Genomic DNA, 18,161 nt, shown 5'->3' with positions numbered 1-18,161 from the left:
AGATTCAGGCATCATGCGTTGACACAAAACAAGGAGAAAGAGGCTGTCTTGCAGTCTATGTACTTATCAAATGCTGCTTTGACATTTGAGAAAACATTTGTCAATGAACAAACTGATTTCTGCCTCTTCTGTCTTCTTATAGTCTCGTCAAAGTTCAGATGCATAAGAGTTTCTTTGAACAGTGTGTTTCTCGTGAAAGTCGCCAATAAATTAAACCACAAGTAAAAATTGTGTTACTGGAGATAAGTGCAGAGGGTAAAAGTCCTGTTTTTTTTTTCACCCTATACCCCATTAGGGTGCCTGTTTACATGCTTCATCTACAAATAGCCTTGATCAAAGGATTAACCCAAGATTAATTTGTTTATCTCATCATCATGGGAGATTTCAATGCAAAGATTGGAAGTGACAACGTCGGTAGAGAGCATGTAATGGGAAGAGAAGGGCTGGGCCAGATAAACGAAAGCGGTGAACTCTTTGCGGATTTCTGCTCTTTTAACAACATCGTGATTGGAGGTAGCCTTTTCCGTCACAAGCGGATTCATAAAGCCACTTGGATTTCCCCAGACCATCACACAGAGAACCAAATTGACCACATTACTATCTGTCACGGTAAAAGGTTCAGAAGATCACTGCAAGACACGCGTGTGAGAAGGGGTGCTGATGCTGCATCAGACCACCACCTGGTGGTCGCTCGCCTGAAACTAAAACTCAAGAGGTTTTTTAAGTTAACACCTAAACAAAGCCATCGATATAACACCACACTCTTGAAGGATGCAGCTACCAGAGATAAGTTCAATCTCGAACTCTCAAATAGATTTCAGGCACTGAGCACCCTAAGCGAGGAAGCTGAGTCAGCTGAGGAGATCTGGGAGGAATCAAAGGCGGCTTGGAAGAAGGCTTGTGACGTTGTCTTGGGAAAACGATCTTCCCAACAAAGAGAATGGCTCTCTGTTGGAACTCTGGCGAAAATTGCAGAAAGAAGGGAAAAGAAGGCAGCACTAAACACCGCAAAAACCAGAGCTGCAAAGGCGCAGAGGCAAGCCGAGTATACAGAGGTCAACAAAGCAGTTAAGAAAAGTGCAAGAAGGGACAAACGAGACTTCATAGAAGGGCTAGCACAAGCAGCAGAAGATGCTGCAGGTAAAGGGGACATGAAGGAGGTTTATAGTATCACCAGGAAACTCTCCGGGAAGCGAAGCATCTCCCACCATCAGGTGCACAGCAAGGATGGAAAGCTTTTGACATCTGAGAATGACCAACTAAACAGATGTAGAGAGTACTTTGAAGAACTACTAAATAGGCCACTACCACCTATCGCACCTAATATCCCACCCGCCAACTCACTCTTGAACATCAAGACAGAGCCACCTTCAAAAAGCGAAATCAGGAAAGCATTACAACACTTAAAAAATGACAAAGCCCCGGGCCCGGATGGCATACCCCCAGAAGCACTAAAAATGGATATGAAGTCATCTGTGGATTCCCTACACAAGCTGTTTGAGAAGATCTGGAATACAGAGCAAATGCCTGAAGATTGGAAATGTGGTCATCTGGTGAAAATACCTAAGAAAGGGAACCTGAAAGAGTGTGCAAACTGGAGAGGCATCACGTTATTATCAATTCCTGGGAAAGTTTTTAGTAGAGTGCTCTTAGAGAGGATGAAGGAAGAGGTGGAGGCAATACTCCGCGATGAACAAGCCGGCTTCCGTCAGGAGCGCTCGTGCACAGATCAGATTGCTACGCTCCGGATGATACTTGAGCAATCCCTCGAGTGGAGCACGTCACTGTATGTAGTTTTTATTGACTACGAAAAGGCATTCGATAGTGTAGATAGGACGACCCTCTGGAAATTGCTCCAGCACTATGGAATCCCGGAGAAGATCATCCGGATGATCAGACTGGCCTATGAACCATCAACATGCCAAGTTATCCATGGAAACACACTAACAGAACCGTTCACAGTACTGTCTGGTGTACGACAAGGATGTCTACTATCTCCCTTTTTATTTCTGTTAGTCATGGACTGGATCATGAAAGAAACAACAAACGATCAAGCAAGAGGAATCCAATGGACACTGTCGAAACACCTTGAAGACATCGATTTTGCAGATGACATGGCACTATTGTCCTAACGGCACAACAACATGACACAGAAGCTCGAAAGCATGAGAGAAACTGCTGCAATGATTGGCTTAAAGATTAACATCCAAAAGACGAAGAGCTTGAGAGTAAACCAGAGAAACAATACCAACTTTGACATCGGAGGAGACGAAATCCAAGACATCGAAAAGTTCACCTATCTTGGCAGCATTGTCTCTAGTGAGGGTGGAACAGACCAGGACATCGTAGCAAGGATCGGGAAGGCCACAACTGCATTTCATATCCTAAGACCAATATGGAGAACACGTGCAATCTCAGTGAAGACCAAGCTTCGAATCTTCAATACCAATGTGAAGAGTGTTCTTCTGTATGCCTGTGAAACCTGGCGTGTCACTAAAGCCTCCAACAACAGGATACAGACCTTCGTCAACCGTTGTCTCCGGCATATCCTCCGAGTTCGATGACAAGATAAAGTCAGAAATGAAGATCTATGGAAGAGAGCAGAACAACAACCTCTCCACCTGCAAGTCAGGAAAAGGAAATGGCGCTGGCTAGGCCATACGCTGAGAAAGCCCTCTGCCAATGTCACCAGGCATGCCCTTCGATGGACACCTCAGGGTAAAAGGAACCGAGGAAGGCCTAAAACAACATGGAGAAGATCAACTGAGGCTGAAGTAAAACAGACTGGGATGAGTTGGAACCAACTGGAAAAAGTGGCCAAGGACAGGGGAAGATGGAGATCTCTGGTGGACGACCTATGTTCCACAGGAACTTAAGGGTTTAAGTAAGTCAATTTGTTTATCTGGTGTGGAGCTTAAGTTGGGTGCTTCTGTAATCTTGTAAATAAAATAGAGGGTTGGGAACGGACTTTAACAGAACACTAGTGCGTAGTATGTGTATATGCTCTGATGACATCAAGTTACACAACTATAAAGCTGCAACACATGTTTATTTTAAGATAAATTTCACTTAAATAAGTAAACTAGAAAAATACACAACTTGGTAACACTGGATTAAAAAATTTGCTCTTATGTTTTGGCTAAAACAATCACTTAAGTATCTAAAATAAATACAAGCATTGAGTTGACAAATATTGCAGTCGTAATAACTTAACAACAAACAACATGACAATTTTGGAGATGTACCCAAAGGATGAATGTCTGTTGAAGGAAAAGGTATTAAGACCACAATGTTTTAAATACAGCAATAAAAGCTAGTGAAATAAATTTTCAATGCATTGTACTGTATAAATTACAACTGAACAGTACGTGCTAAGATTATTAACATGACTTGCTGACAATATCTTGTCTTGATTAAAAAATTAAAAGTTTACAAACTACATTACAGTAATTAAAAGCATTTCCTTTTGTAGGAATTATTTGTTCTTATTGAGCTTCAAAACCTTTTTACTACGCTACTAATTAATCAAAAACTAATCAATGACCATCCTTGTCCAGACCATCAAAAGAAGAAAATAAAGAAACTCAACCTGATAACAGTTTACCGTAAGAAGCCCAATTTTGTCAATTTCTTACAACAATATTTTTAGCATTTCTAAAAGTCTTATTCTCATTATTATAACTTCAACACACTGCTACCCCTCCCCCCCCCCTCGACCATGCCGTTACAACTGAAATTTGCCTGTAATGCTACAAAATCATTGCTGCAGGCTTTGTTGTAAACTGGTTTTCATATTGGAGTTTCTTATTAATTAAAGGAACTACGTCACTGAAAGTGCCTTTCAAAAAAATAATTCTAAAAAATTAATTTTCAAATCCGTCTCAATCTCCTGAAATCTTTGTTCCTATAATTGGCTTATTCTTACATCTTCAATCTGTGTTTCTACATTAAAAATTATGGCACTATTATTTTGCAGTTTTCTTTGATTTAAAGGTGATCTTGTACTTGACAAAAACAATTTGAATGTGACATAGCTCCTTTAAAGATGTTGATTAACGCAGTTCTTAGACCAATGGATAACTAGCATCTGTAGCAATTCCACACTGGTTGTCTTTGTTTCGTGACATCATGATGTAACCACTTGAGCCCCAGGAAGCACCCCAGCTGTAAAACAGAAAACAATACAACAATATGAGAAAATGAGTAACTTCTGTTCAGTAATACAATCAACTCCCGTCTTGTGGACACCTCACTAAGGACACCTTGTTATTATGGACAGGAGTTGAGGTCTCGGCGAATAAGAATCACTGAAAATAACTCCCGCTTCTACAGATCACTTTCTCTATAATGTGGACACCAAATTGCAATTGTGGTCCTGAAGGTGTCTGTTATAGTGAGAGTTGACTGTAATTATTATTAACGTCCTGCAGTATTTGTAGTCCTGAGTTACCACTCCTTTTCCCATCTCTTGCTGCTTTGTTTTCTCTTCTCTATGTGGAAAGCCTTGTAATTTCATTTACATGCTATATTTTCCTCTTGATCAGTAATTATTCATAAAGGGGGAAATGCAGACATGCAGTAACTGAAAATTCACTACAGTCAAACCTCTTTAATATGGACACCATAATGAACTTTGGCCTCTTTCTGATGGTGTGAACTCCTGGGGGGGGGGGGGACTCGCATATGAAAGGGACGAGGATGCTCGTCGCCTCGCTTAGGGGTGTAAATTTCAGATTTTTGGTCTCGCTTAGAGTGTTCCGGGCAAAACGCTAATAAATATACACGAAGAAATATACAAATATAAATTCTATTCTTAGTTTTTTGGTATCTTAGGGGTCAAGAAGAGCTTGAGCCACACCCAAATATGTCTCTTTTAGGGGTTCTTTTCAAAATCCCCCCCTCCCCCCGGGGTGAGCTGTCTGTAATAGGGAGGTGTCCACATTATATACAGAGGTGTCCGTAAGGAGGAGATTTGTATTTGAAAAGATTAGGGAACATGTCCCTGGTTCCTTTCAGTTTTGATCATGTGCCCTTCACACCTACCTGTTCTTAACAAGCCAGTAGTCCTTGCCATCTGGGGTTGTTCCGTAGCCCACAGCCAACACGCCATGATCAAGCTCAGTACTGCTGCAGTTAGGCTCATCGTAAACTCCTTCCTTGTAGAACTGGAAGGACGAGTGACCTGCGTCAATGGCCACAGAGATGGGTCCAACAGTAGCAACAGCAGACTTCAACGCATCCTCATCTCCACTTTTAACGTCCACAAAACCAGTGTCATCGGCACCAACGGCTGATGCATTGAAGTGACAGGACTCATCCTAAAAGACATTTTTTGACAATTAAATTGAGGACATTGTTGATATGGGGATCAACTGAGGGGGGGGGGGGGGTATGGATACTCATAAGCTATATGTGCTGTAGGACATGGCACTTCAGTTTGCACTCGGTCTTATTCTGTGATGGGGTTACTTTTTCTGCCAATTTTTTAAATCTAATGTTTGTGAATAAAACTATGGTTGTCAGTTGAGTATGCAACAAAGGAAGTTTCTCGCCCAAGTTTTACCGTTAAAACTCTGCTGTTGTCAGGGGGACAGAGCTAGTTTCCATTGGAAACATCTCGTGCTATTGCAGTCTGTAGCGCTTTTCAGTGATTCAACTTTTGTGCAAACCAGCACTGTGAAGGTAGGTACATGTAGCTTGTTCCAAACAAAAAGTTTAGATTGTTTAGATTGACATGCGAACACTGGGTCTAAATCTTAGTTTCCATGTGAGTATGCAACAAAGGAAGTTTCTCACCCAAGTTTTGCTGTTAAAACTCTGCTGTTGTCAAGGGGGACAGAGCTAGTTTCGATTGGAAACAACTCATCTACAGTAAGATCGATTGCTTGAAGAAATGTTTTGCTGGAGTGTTTTGCCTTGTTGAGTTTTTACAATAAAATGATTGGAAACATACAATCATGTAGCTTGAGATTGACCCTGAGATGAGATACGATAGGCCAGGGGGGAGTGGTTTGTAGGTCAAAATGGCTGGTGGGCAGTTGGTACTACTTATGTAGTGCTTTAGGGGAAAAAGTGGCCAGTTTTTACAAGGTTTGTCCAGGTTTGTCCTAAATTTGGTGGGTGAGAGGACACTTACCCTACCAACATACGGATAACTATCTTCTGTGTCAATTCCGTCATTTGCCTTGATGTACTTGAAGGCATTATCCATCAAACCGCCCTCGCATCCATGATTTCCAAACTTTTCTGAGCAGTCAACCAGATTTTGTTCACTCAAAGAAACCAACTTTCCAGTCTTCTTAAAATGCTGGCCTTCTAGGGAACCAGTCTGAAGGGAAAAACAGATCCAAGACTTACAAAAATTATGTAAAATGATTATTAACTTTTAGAGGCATGTAATGTGTACAGAGAGTGCAATGCTCATGAGCAGAGGGCTACCGTATTTATTCCGTTAAGCGCCCAACCTCAAATAAGCACCCACCTCGAATAAGCGCCCACCCTGAAGGTAGGAAAAGTTAATAAGCACCCAGCCTTGAACATTTTTGAAATTGACTTAGTACTACTGAAGAGACTTCCCTGTAAGACCGAGTTTTCTAAGATTTCAATGAACAGTTAAAATTCTGCTTTGGTACATCTTCACGTATTGTTATTATTTATTTTGGAGAATTAATTTTTAATGCCTTTTATTTGTTGTTCAAAGGCTTATTCTGGTAAACAGTGAGTGCACCCTTATAATTCTAGCACAGTTTACACAAAAACTTAGAAGATTTCTCGTGACATTGTCCCTTGTCCCACTGTACAAATTGTACATCACTCTTACTATTATAACAACAATGAAACAACAAAAATCTCTTACCGTGCTGAAAGCCCAGCATGATCCACACTGTTCTTGATTCTTGACAGGTGTCACATAACCCTTTGTTCGCCAATCAACCTCCTTTGGCAGCAGAACATTGTTTGGTGGAAGGAAGGCAGATGCAACTAACTCTTTGTTCTTAGTGTCACTGTATGCGCTGTTGTAGCCATTTAGGATCAAATGCACCTCTTTACTTGTCTATAATTAAAAAAAAAACAAAGAAAAATTATCACTATAACTTTGTTAAAGGGACACTGTCACCATTTTCACTTCAAAAACTCAAGAGCCTAAAGACATATGGAAACTACGAATAGTGGTCCACTTTTGTTGAAAATCACTATGCAAGTGAAGTGAAGCGATAAACAAGTGACATTATTGTGACGCTATCAGTAACTTTAGATCTCAACTTGAAAAACTCAGGCTGGTTTTTCAAGTTTTGTCCTTTTGGACTGGAAAAACACCTAAAAACTATAATAATTATTGCTCCCTTCTTCCTTCAACAACAGTTTTACATTATTCCGTAGAATTCCGGTTATAAGCCCTGGGCTTATACAACTTCGTAAGGGTTTTTGGGTGGGCTTATAAGCGGAGGGGCTTATATTCGGGAGGGCTTATAAGCGGAAGGAAAAAAAACGTTTCGAAACGAGCCTCGGAAGTGTTGATCGAAATACGTTTTTAAGTTAAAAACGCACAAAAAAGAACATTTAGCCCTGTTCAGTACTGTCAACCGGTAGAGGGGGGCTTATATCCGGGGGGGGGGGGGGGCTTGTAATCGGATGTATTTTTTTGTTTCCAGGTTGATGGGCCTATAACCGGGGGGCTTATAAGCGGGGGGCTTATAACCGGAATTTTACGGTATCTCCATCTTGATGTACTAGGTGTATTTCATGTAGGAGAAGACCTATTCGCCATATTTAATACTTTTTACCGAAAAGCGTTAAAATCCCCATGACAGTGTGACTGTCCCTTTAATGTGACCACCTAGTTGGCACTTTCTTCTCGCCCAACTGAAATTAATCTTACAGTCAGCCTTTTTCGAATCATATTTACATGGAATCAATTTCTTTAATGTGGGGAGCAGGGATAGCGCAGTGGTGAGAGCGCTCGCTTCCCACCAATGTGGCCCGGGTTCGATTCCCGGACCTGGCGTCATATGTGGGTTGAGTTTGTTGTTGGTTCTCTTCCTTGCTCCAAGGGTTTTTCTCCGGGTTCTCCGGTTTTCCTCCCACCATAAAAACCAACACTTCTAAATTCCAATTTGATCGGGAATTCGAGGGCCACAGGTTTGTCAGTTGCAAGACTGTACGTGCAACTGTCTGTTCCATTATGACAAGGTTTTGGCGGTGCGATTAGCAGTCAGATTGACAGGGTACTGCTGTACCCAAAACACCAACAAACAAAACTTCTTCAATTTCTCTTTCTTTAACAATAATTCTGAAAGCTACATTGTACATGTATTGTGCAAGGGAGTTAATTTATTTCATGTAAGTAATGTTATCTTAAGGTTCTATTTCCAGTAATACCCAAGGCATGTTTTTAATGATAATGATGATGATGAAGATGATGACGCTTGATGGTGGTGGTTGGTAGTGACGACAATGGTGATGTTGTTGTTGTTCTTGCTTTAGAATAATGTAATTCATTTTGTGGTAGTAACTAACTTATCAAAGAATTTTGAAGTTTGAAAATGTATATTTCAAAACAATAACTTAGGTCTCTCATACCATGTCTCCTAAATGGTTCATTTGAAGCGTGAACTTGCTATTTCCGTCAGCATTGTGCCTCTTTATGTACTTGAGGTTCTCATTCCAGATGGTATAACGCAAACTTTCCTCATCATCAGATTCATATTTCTTATCATGGAACTCTTTCCAAGCATGCCACGCATTGTCTTTGATCAACAATTCTGACAATGCCACAGAAAAGCAGAGGACCATGAGGAGTGCAAGAGTTGAATAGGACATGATGAGCTGTTACTGTATGTCCTGAAAAACATGGAAAGGATTGAGAAAAAATTAATATTGGGTAAGGTAAAGGTAGGTTAGTCCATCCCCAGTAGCTAAATTTGCCAGTACCCATTTATACATCTGGGTGGAGAGAGGCACTATGAGTCAGAGTAAAACATCTTGCCCAATAACACAACGCAGTGCCTCGGCCAGGGTCAAAGGGTCAAGGTTTAAATTGTGTGCGCTATGCTCAATCTGTAGAAGAAACAAGGATTTTCTGACGAAACTGAAAATAATCTTTATCAATTCCAACAGTATGTCATCAACAGAAGTGGAAAATAACCTGACTTCTGTTATCCAAAGTAAGGAATGACAGAAAATGAAAATCAAATTCCGTTTTTATTTTTCAGTTTTCTAGGAAAATGGTACTTGTTACTTCAGTTGATAATAGGCACCCTAAAGAAACTGGAAATTGAAATATCTATCTCTGTTAGAGTCTGGTGATACACTAAAACACATATTAAATGTTTCAAAAATGAAAGGCATTCATCCTCTTTTTGCTGTGAAAATACCATAGGCTATAAGCGTAAGCTTAGTGGTTAGTGCATTAAAAGTCCAGCTGCTTGTTCAAGCCAAGCTAGAGATGTTGTGCCTTTTTCTTGGGCAAGACACTACTCTCACAGAGCCTTTCTCAACCCAGGAGTTAAAATTAGTTTATGAATAAAACTGGTAGTTCTGAGGGCAACCTGACAAAAAATAATACTAGGGGGTAACCTGCACTATGATGGACTAACACGCCACCCAGGAAAGTAATATTCCTAGAACTTTGCATCAACAGAAACGTAATTTCGGCACTGACATCGATGAGCCCTTTAGCCCTTCCAATCGCCATTTAAGGACTTTTCTTTTAGCTATCATGCAGAACCATTGAACTTCAATGATCATAATGAAAGTCAAAAATCATTGTTTCATATTGGCATAGTTAGTAGAGGGAGACTCTCTCCCTCCATTAACTATGATATTGGTGGTGACTAGGCTTAAAAATATAGCATAATCATCGACAGATCCACAAGAAAAACATAAGTAGAAGAGTGTTTCATTCATTCTCAGCAAGAGCCACATGTATGAGTTACATAACAACAAAGTTTTTCGACTAACTGTTCGTGTCTATTTCGTTGCGCTGGTATCTAAATAACGCCATGATTCAATGCAATTCGAATCCCCTCAAAGAGTCTTGCTTTGAGAGAAACTACTAGTAGCGTAAGGCCAAGGAAAACGGCGTGTTAAACTTTAAAAGATTCCAGTAATGGTTGTGTTTTGAAGAAACAAAAGTATTTCGTTAAAGTTTACAAAGAACTCAAAACAAAGATGTAAAACTCTGGCCAGGAATGACAAGAATCAAAACAAATGGATCAAACGAGACGAGGTTGCAGTAAAAGAGGAGTAATACTTACAAAACAGAGCAACTCGGTGTCTTCGCCTTGTGAACGTGATCAGGAATTGTTCGAAAGGAAAAAAATGGTTACCTTTTGTTGATATTGAACAAAGAAATGGAAAAACTCGTGACTCGACACTTAGATCTCGTGATCCAATTGAAAATGAATTCATGAATATGGAAGCAGAATTATCGTGGCATTTGACGTAAATGTAACCGATTTCTTGCGTACACACTTCAAAAAACACCACAAACTGTACATCGGCAATAAACTAAGAAGAACAAAGAACTGTGTTAACTTACCTTTAAGTACGATGAAACCGTATTTTGGGCGATTTTTCCTTCTCTAAATTATTCGCTTGCTTGCTCTGCTTTGTATTTATTTTGGTGACCACGATGTAATTAATGGCTATAACCGCTGTGCTGTTGCGAGGCGCAGATGGACGGTCGCATAAGGTCGCATGGCTCTTCCGGGTCACAGGCTACCCAAGCTCTGAAGCAAGAACACCTCTTTCACAACAGAACTGACCCTTCAAGAGGCCCTGGGGTTTTATAAATCAGATGCAGAATCATCAAAATTTGCCCAAGAATAAAAGAATGTGGGCTCATTTTCTCACTTTGAGGTAAATACCCGGTATATATTACCACTCTTAAAAGATATATTCACTCTCAAGGTCAACTTGAACGCGCAGGGGCCTAACCAGACATTTACTTGATACAAGATATTACTAGGGGGTTATCGGGGCATGCCCTGAAACTCTTTCTTCAACATTTTTCACAAGATATTTCTTGAGAAAATAAATATTGTTCAACCTGGGATTATTTCCGCAACAAAACATATTTAATTTTTAATCTTGTGTTAAAATCTAGACAAGGCAAGTGCCTCGTGCTTTCCCTCTTGCTAGATTAGGCTCTAGTTACGGCCCTGAATGTGAAACTTTGAAACAAGGTCTGAAAGTAATCTCCAACCTCATTCCAGGGCGTTTTTCCTTTCAAAGTGGGAACTTACTTTGAGGGGAAAAGCATCCTTGGAAGGAGGTTGTGTCCTAAGTATCGGGATTCAGGGCCATAATTTCTTACGACTAAATGCTATGCCAAGGTCATTTTTATTAGTGCCTCGGTTTGCCTGTTACTAGCTACTAAAATTTTACTTCCCTGGAAATGATATTGATTGGGATTTCTGTGTTTATTTAAGATCACAAATTGGATTTAATGGCATTTTGTCTTGTACAAATGAAACATTGAAGATAGGGAGGCATTTGTTTATTTGATGTTGACATCTTTATTGTTGCTTTAATTCAGAAATACAACTGGACACACTGGAAACCTTGACCATGGACCCAATATGTTCAATTATTATGATAAAAAATCTCTTATATTCATGAAAATCTCTTATTAATTTGTACACTGAACAAAAATTATACAAAACTGCATTTTAATTTCATTTAGTTCCAAGAATCAGATCAAGCTTGGAAATGAAATCAAATTATTCCTTTACTGTCATTAAATGAAATATAAAGTTCACAATGATAATGACGACAATGATGAAGCATGAAAAAAAGTTAGATTGATAAGGGAAGATTACTGAAATAGAAAACAGCTGTTTTTTTCCTCTGAAATAAATATCTCTTAAATAGTGCTTTAGTTAGCCTTATTACGGCAATATATACTTCATATGACAAATAACAGGTCTGTATCCAGCTTATAGCGACTTGAGAAACCCAAAAACAAAACCTATCAAAGGTTGTACCTTTAGACATAAATATTTTTTATTCTAAGGCACCAGTCGTAAAAAATACCAACAAACAAGGTGAAAAAATATTGCCTACTTAATTTTTGCATTTGCTGAAAAATTTGAGTCCATTATTTTACAAATAGAATGCCTGGCTTACAAAATTGAAATACAGAAAAAATAATAGCAAATCCTATAGAGCCTAATACACTTTGTAATCAATGCAAGCACTGTCATTTGGTTAAACCAATGGGTAGCTTGCAGACGTGGCAACTCCGCATTTATTGTCCTTGTTTCTGGCAATCTTGATGTATCCTTCTTCTCCCCATGTGGGTCCCCAACTGTGAAAAAAAAGAAAAAAAATCACGTCAATCTTCCACATTAACCTTCCTGGTTCTGCTTTGATTTACATGACTGTATTGTAAATTACAAGTTTCTGAGGGACAGAAGGTGGTCTATTGGTTAGTAGCAGGGGGGGGGGGGGAAGAAACGAGGTCTGGGACCGAGTAGCGATGCTCTCACAACTTGCAAAGCGATCATTCCGATATGTCAGCGGTTTTTGGACGATGATGCAACAGGCAATCTTTTCCCGCGAAGTGGAAGCTGCTATGCCGTGGAATCACTTTTATAAAGGGGTTCAATTCTCTTAACTAAAAATTAAAGCAGCGTGTACCGAAATTCTCATCTCGTGTAGTTTAGAACGCGATGTGTGCCGGCTACTTTTCAGTGCTGAATGCAAATGTTTGTACCACGATTTTCAACTGCCCACATGGGGATTGTAAATGAAGTAAAACAAAGAAAGACAAGTCAAAAAAACGAAAAATAGAGAGAAAACTCCGACCAGCGCGGGAATATTCGATCGCCACGTTTCTACCATTCCCGTGATGGTTTTATTTCATAACAAACACCACATATTGACACAAAAACCTTTCCGGGGATTCGCTGCTTTAAAGACAAAACTTAGAAAGTCTTTTTTATTACTACATATATAAAATCACTTCTCACTGGTCCCCAAAAAAGGAGCTGCTCATGCGCCTTAGAGACTCCGCTGACACCACCCCGATGATTGCTTTGCAAGTTGTGAGAGCATCGCTCAGATTTCTATAAGAGAATGTATGGAAGTTGCTTTCCCCCCTGGTTAGTAGGCTTGACAATGGGTTAAGCTCCAGCTGGGTTGCTGCGCTCTAGGCTAAGACACTTGACTCTCATATTGTTGCGCGGTGGATATGAGATGGTAGATAGCCAATGAGGTGCGAACTTTTCACCCAGGAGCAAAAATGGTTACTGACACATTGTTGGGCTATTAACCTGACAAAGTGCTAGGGCAATCAGATGGACAGGCTTCCTGTGATGCCAATGGATTACACGTAATAAAGTGGATTTTGGCGCTATAAAAATACTTATTATTATTATTATTGCTTCCAGCCTTGGAACACCAGAAGTCAATAATTAAAATAACTCTGGCATCAGGGTTGTCATTAAGTTTTACACAGCTATTGCGTTGAAGTCACTACCCATGGTATTTCGCACTAAAACATAGCACCGATCGACATCTTCGACCATAGCGTCAAGTTAACTCAGCCATAAAATGGTGTTATGGGTCACAGCCCCGCAATGACAGCCCTGGGCTTAACACATGCAGATTTAACAAAATCAGTTTGCTAACCTGTTCTTGATGAGCCAGTAATCCTGTCCTTCTTCGTTTCCATATCCTACAACTAGTACACCATGATCAAGCTGGGTGCTGCTGCAGGCAGGTTCATCATAGACACCCTTATGGTAAAACTGGAACGAGCTGTGGCTGGCGTCAATTGCTACGGAGATTGGACCAACGGAAGCAGAGGCTGCTTGAAGGGCGGACTCGTCACCAGAAGTGATGTCCATAAAACCAGTGTCAGTGGCACCAACAGCAGATACATTGAAGTGACAAGTGCCGACCTGCAAGAAATTGAATTGCACAAGTTTAGGCATAAACAAGAAAGAGCGTATTTATCAGCCTGAAATGCAATGTGTGGGCAAAAGACTTTCTCAAAATCCTTTTCCCCCGGTTGATTCGCTCCCTTGCTATTACTTAAATACGAGGTTTTGCTTGCTTTCATTTCGCTCATGAATACGAGGCTTGGCGTATCACCACTTGGAGCAAGGTCCTTAAATGCAATGTTACTACTCTGAAACTTTTTTCTTGCTATTTTTTACAGGAGCAGAACCGTTGATCTTAAGAACTGCACACATTTCTGCACTGAGCTAAGAAGCCTCATGGGGGTTTATTCATCTAACAATTTTATAGATGCAAGACTGTTTAATGGGACAGCTTTTTGGCTGTTCAATTTCCCATTTTCTCCCAACTCCAATAAATCCTTTTTTTTATTAAGATCAAACCTTCTCCGGTTACTTTACACTATTCTCCTGCTATTACAATTCTTATAAGTAGCACTTTGATTCGCTGGAAAGTTAGGAAAACTAACAGAAAAGTGCCAAAAAGTTGTCAAGAACTCTGGCGAACGGTAACGAACTGATGAACTTCTGTCATTATAAAATTAAGATGATATAAGTTGGTACCTGGGCCCGATAGGGGTAACTGTCCTCTGTGTCAACACCATCATTGCTTTTTATGTACTTGAAGGCATTGTCCATCAGTCCACCGTGGCAACCATTGTTTCCAAATGATGATGAGCAATCAACAAGGTTCTGTTCACTAAGAGAAATAAGCTTGCCTGTCTTTCTGAAGTGCTGTCCTTCCAAAGATCCAGTCTGAAAACGAAGCACAGATTTTAATTATGTATTCTCCTAACATTTGCCATAGATTTCTTTTAATGCAAGTTAGGAGAATTTGGTGTTTCACCAAGACAATATCCCCTAGTTGATCATTTCCTTATTCTCATCACCCGTCTACTTGACATGTAGAGGGTCCCCAATAGGGTTTTCGGATCCCACCATCCCGCCTAAAATTTTACCTCAAGCCTGTAATTCCAAAGGTTTTTTATTGCCTAATCCTGATCCCGACCATTAATTGTCTCTTATTTTTTTAAAAAAAAAACCCCCCCCCGATTTATCTCTATACAAAAAAATTTTTTTTTTCTCATTCCTTGCCTCAACAATAAATGCCTTTCAGTTGGTGCATATTCCCTCCAAGCACTGGTCTTGAAGTCTTCGGTCACCGACAATAAGCTTTTCTTTCTTTCCGTGTAACTGGCATGTGGAAAACACCGGCCTCGTATCTCATATAAATCAGAATAAACACTTTGTACGGCCTTTTGCGATGTTTACGAAGATCATAACTTAATTTTCCATACAAGTACATCATCTTTTTGTCACTGGACTTTCCTGACCTTGTTTCTTTTGAGTGACATTTCCCAAATCCCACCTCATAAAATCGCCAATTCACATGTCCCGTTCATAATTTTAATCCCGAATATCGCTCCCATTTCCATCTAAAATCCCGGATCCCGTGGCCTCAAAATAAGCCAAATCCTTGATCCCGAAAAAACTATTGGGGACCCTCAATGTACTGTGAGTATAAATGAGAAATTAGTTATGGATCAGAAAACTTACCGTGCTGAAAGCCCAGCATGATCCACAGTGACCTTGGTTCTTTACAGGCGTCACATAACCTTCTGTTCTCCAATCAACACTGTCTGGAATCTTCACATTTGCTGGAGCCAGGAAAGTGGAAGGTTTTTCATCAGCACCCTTTATGTTCTTAGTCATCTTGTATCCGTTCAACATTTCTTTAACTTCTTGTGATGTCTAAGGAAAAAAGTGGAGATTTGTTATTATAGGCTTTTTCATGGCATGGAATTTCTGTAACATGGTAGGCTGGAGATTTATAGAGCTACAAATACATATAATTATGCAATTACATAACAAATGTCCTTTTTACTGCATGTGCATTTAAGGTACACATTAAATGCATGATTAACACATTCAGTAGAATCCCATTTCTCAAACACTTGATTTTTAAAACCTCCTGGTAACTGTAACCAAAAGTTGAAACGTTTTAGAAAATCACAGCTCATGCATGCTACTATGGAAATTTACGAAGAAAAAAATAGCCATTTCACATTTTCATGGGAAATAAAAAGGGCCGATGACGGGTCACAAAAATACCCTTAACCCTCTTTCTTGAACTACCAATTTTTCGAACCAATTTTGTTTCTCTTGGAGGTACGAGGAAACTGGGATTCCTTGTTAATCACTCCTGACCAGCTTTGACACTTACCATATCACCTAGATGATTCATAGCCAGTTCGTATTTATGAACTTCATTGTGGGAATTAATCCTCTTCAAGTTGTCTTGCCAGATGAAGTTACGCACTCTCTCCTCTCCCTCGTCATCGTAGTTTTTATTGTGGAATGATTTCCATGCCTTCCAATTGGGATCGTTTAAAGGATCAGTATCCTGCTTGGTAGGCCAGGCAGAAGAAATTCCGAGGCAAATCACTAACACCACTAGACACTTCATGATGAATCTGTGGTTGTAATAAAATTAAATGATAATACTTTAGTCAGCTAAATATCTACTACTCCAGACAAAATCTTACGCAGAATGCAAAAAAAGTCCTGTCCGATGCCCGGGGCTAGTGGATTTTAATAACTGGAAAATCTTTTTTCTATGCAATTCTTACAGCTCAAGGGAGATTGTGACAGAGATCGCTAAACAAACTGATTACACAACAATATGCATCATTTCTAAATAATTTCATTTCTTGTAGTTATGACACAGTTTAGTGCAGTTTTCAGCCCATATTTCAACTTATGTTTTATCACCTGTGTTAAGCGACAAACTGAAGATTATGTAGAAGTCAGAACAAGCCTTACTGAATTTGTTAGCATTCAAATAACTGCGATATATATTTTGTAATTTATAACCATGAGACAGTATGAATCCTTGGGGGTCTGCACCCTGATTCCTTGGGGAAGCATACAACATCTGTATTGTGCAATGACAACTTCAGTGTTGATTGCCGAGAAACAGTTGTTAAAACTTTGACGTAATCATGTCCAATTCGGGGCACTTGTTTGGTGCTTTGGAGATTTTCTTAATTAAATATTTATGTCATGATACAAAGCCTAACTGAAAGTATGGATCACAAGACTGTCAGGTGATTGTAAGCACATGACCGAAAGCTAAGATTAAATTATTCAGAAGTTAACATCTTTTTGTGCTTCACTTTTCTTCATATTCCTGCACATATTAAAGTTCCTGAGTTGCAATTGTTCGATGAACTTCCACTAACTTTTGGGAGAATCTAGAACTGATCACAGGGTATTAAAATTATGCAACCATTTCTTTACACAGAGCTTTTTTTGGTTTTCTTTCCTTCCACGTTCTGCTTAATGCTGATCAAGCCGCAAGAAAAAAATATGAATATACAATAGACTTAATGATGTAAGTCCTATTTTAAAAGAAAACATTTCGGGCTCTAAGAACAAATTGTGGAGCACGTGATGAATAAAGTTATGTAGTATGCTACAGTTTTAACAAATTTTCTTTTTCTTTTAATTTACTACAAGAATCGGAAAATAAACGTTGACGAATGCTTAAATATAAATAAAGGCATCCAGATCACAATAAAACCTAAACTCTTAAGTCTAAGCTTACAAAGATGAACTCCTTTGCTTGCATGTTTTGAAAGTTCTTAATTTTTCGATTTGAATTCTCCTTTATCGTCCCTGCACTTTTCGTGAAAATATTTCGGTACATAAATGACGATACACTCTTTCGATTAACTCCTTGCGTCCTAAGAAATCAAATACAAACATTTCCCTCACAATCGTTTAATTATCAAGCGAGAATCGTCGCTGAGAAAATTTCGCCGGTAAAATGATGAATTCTTTTAGACGTTTCATAACTCATTTCACATTTGTTTACCATTGTCACGACGCTGTTATTACCAAACGATGCAGAGCTCTTATCAAAGTATATCAAGACTCACTAAACCTGAGATAGAACTCACCTTGTAAAGTGTAGGAATATTCCTAAGTCGATTTAATAGCGAGAAAAAAGGACTTTATAACCCCAACTTACGACCACTTTGCAGTGAACAGAAATAGCCACGCTTTTTGTGGAAGTTTCCGTGTTTTTATGCCGCCGGCGTTGAGTCCTGCTGTTATGGCTTGTGATTGGCTAATTTTATTTTGGCGTGATGTGATTGGTCAATTATGACTTGCATCAGACAAGCCGCGGAGTCA

The 18,161-nt window shown here is 39.5% G+C and overlaps 2 protein-coding genes across 3 annotated transcripts; both read right to left on the bottom strand.

Moving 5' to 3' along the window:
• Positions 1-3,030: 3,030 nt before the first annotated feature.
• LOC144629581 (cathepsin L-like) lies at positions 3,031-10,644 on the bottom strand. 2 transcript variants are annotated; one of them, XM_078487821.1, is made up of 7 exons: positions 10,541-10,630; positions 10,257-10,302; positions 8,581-8,841; positions 6,857-7,054; positions 6,137-6,328; positions 5,044-5,318; positions 3,031-4,164 (listed from the first exon to the last, which is right to left on the bottom strand). In XM_078487821.1, the coding sequence occupies exons 3-7, from the start codon at positions 8,818-8,820 to the stop codon at positions 4,065-4,067; spliced, it is 1,005 nt and encodes a 334-aa protein (XP_078343947.1). In that variant the 5' UTR covers positions 8,821-8,841; positions 10,257-10,302; positions 10,541-10,630; the 3' UTR covers positions 3,031-4,064. The 2 variants fall into 2 exon arrangements, with proteins under 2 accessions (XP_078343947.1, XP_078343948.1); XM_078487822.1 differs by lacking the exon at positions 10,257-10,302 and having other exon boundaries at positions 10,541-10,644.
• Positions 10,645-11,495: 851 nt separating this feature from the next.
• Positions 11,496-18,102, bottom strand: LOC144629467 (cathepsin L-like peptidase). The gene is made up of 6 exons (XM_078487673.1): positions 17,927-18,102; positions 16,189-16,438; positions 15,522-15,716; positions 14,529-14,720; positions 13,636-13,907; positions 11,496-12,310 (listed from the first exon to the last, which is right to left on the bottom strand). The coding sequence occupies exons 2-6, from the start codon at positions 16,429-16,431 to the stop codon at positions 12,211-12,213; spliced, it is 1,002 nt and encodes a 333-aa protein (XP_078343799.1). The 5' UTR covers positions 16,432-16,438; positions 17,927-18,102; the 3' UTR covers positions 11,496-12,210.
• Between the last annotated feature and the right edge of the window lie 59 nt (positions 18,103-18,161).

Source organism: Oculina patagonica, chromosome 11, assembly GCF_052425735.1.
Source record: "Oculina patagonica isolate OP01 chromosome 11, crgOcupat, whole genome shotgun sequence".
Classification (NCBI taxonomy): domain Eukaryota; kingdom Metazoa; phylum Cnidaria; class Anthozoa; order Scleractinia; family Oculinidae; genus Oculina; species Oculina patagonica.
The sequence above is the reverse complement of the archived record's forward strand: the minus strand, read 5'-3'. Positions and strand labels throughout refer to the sequence as shown.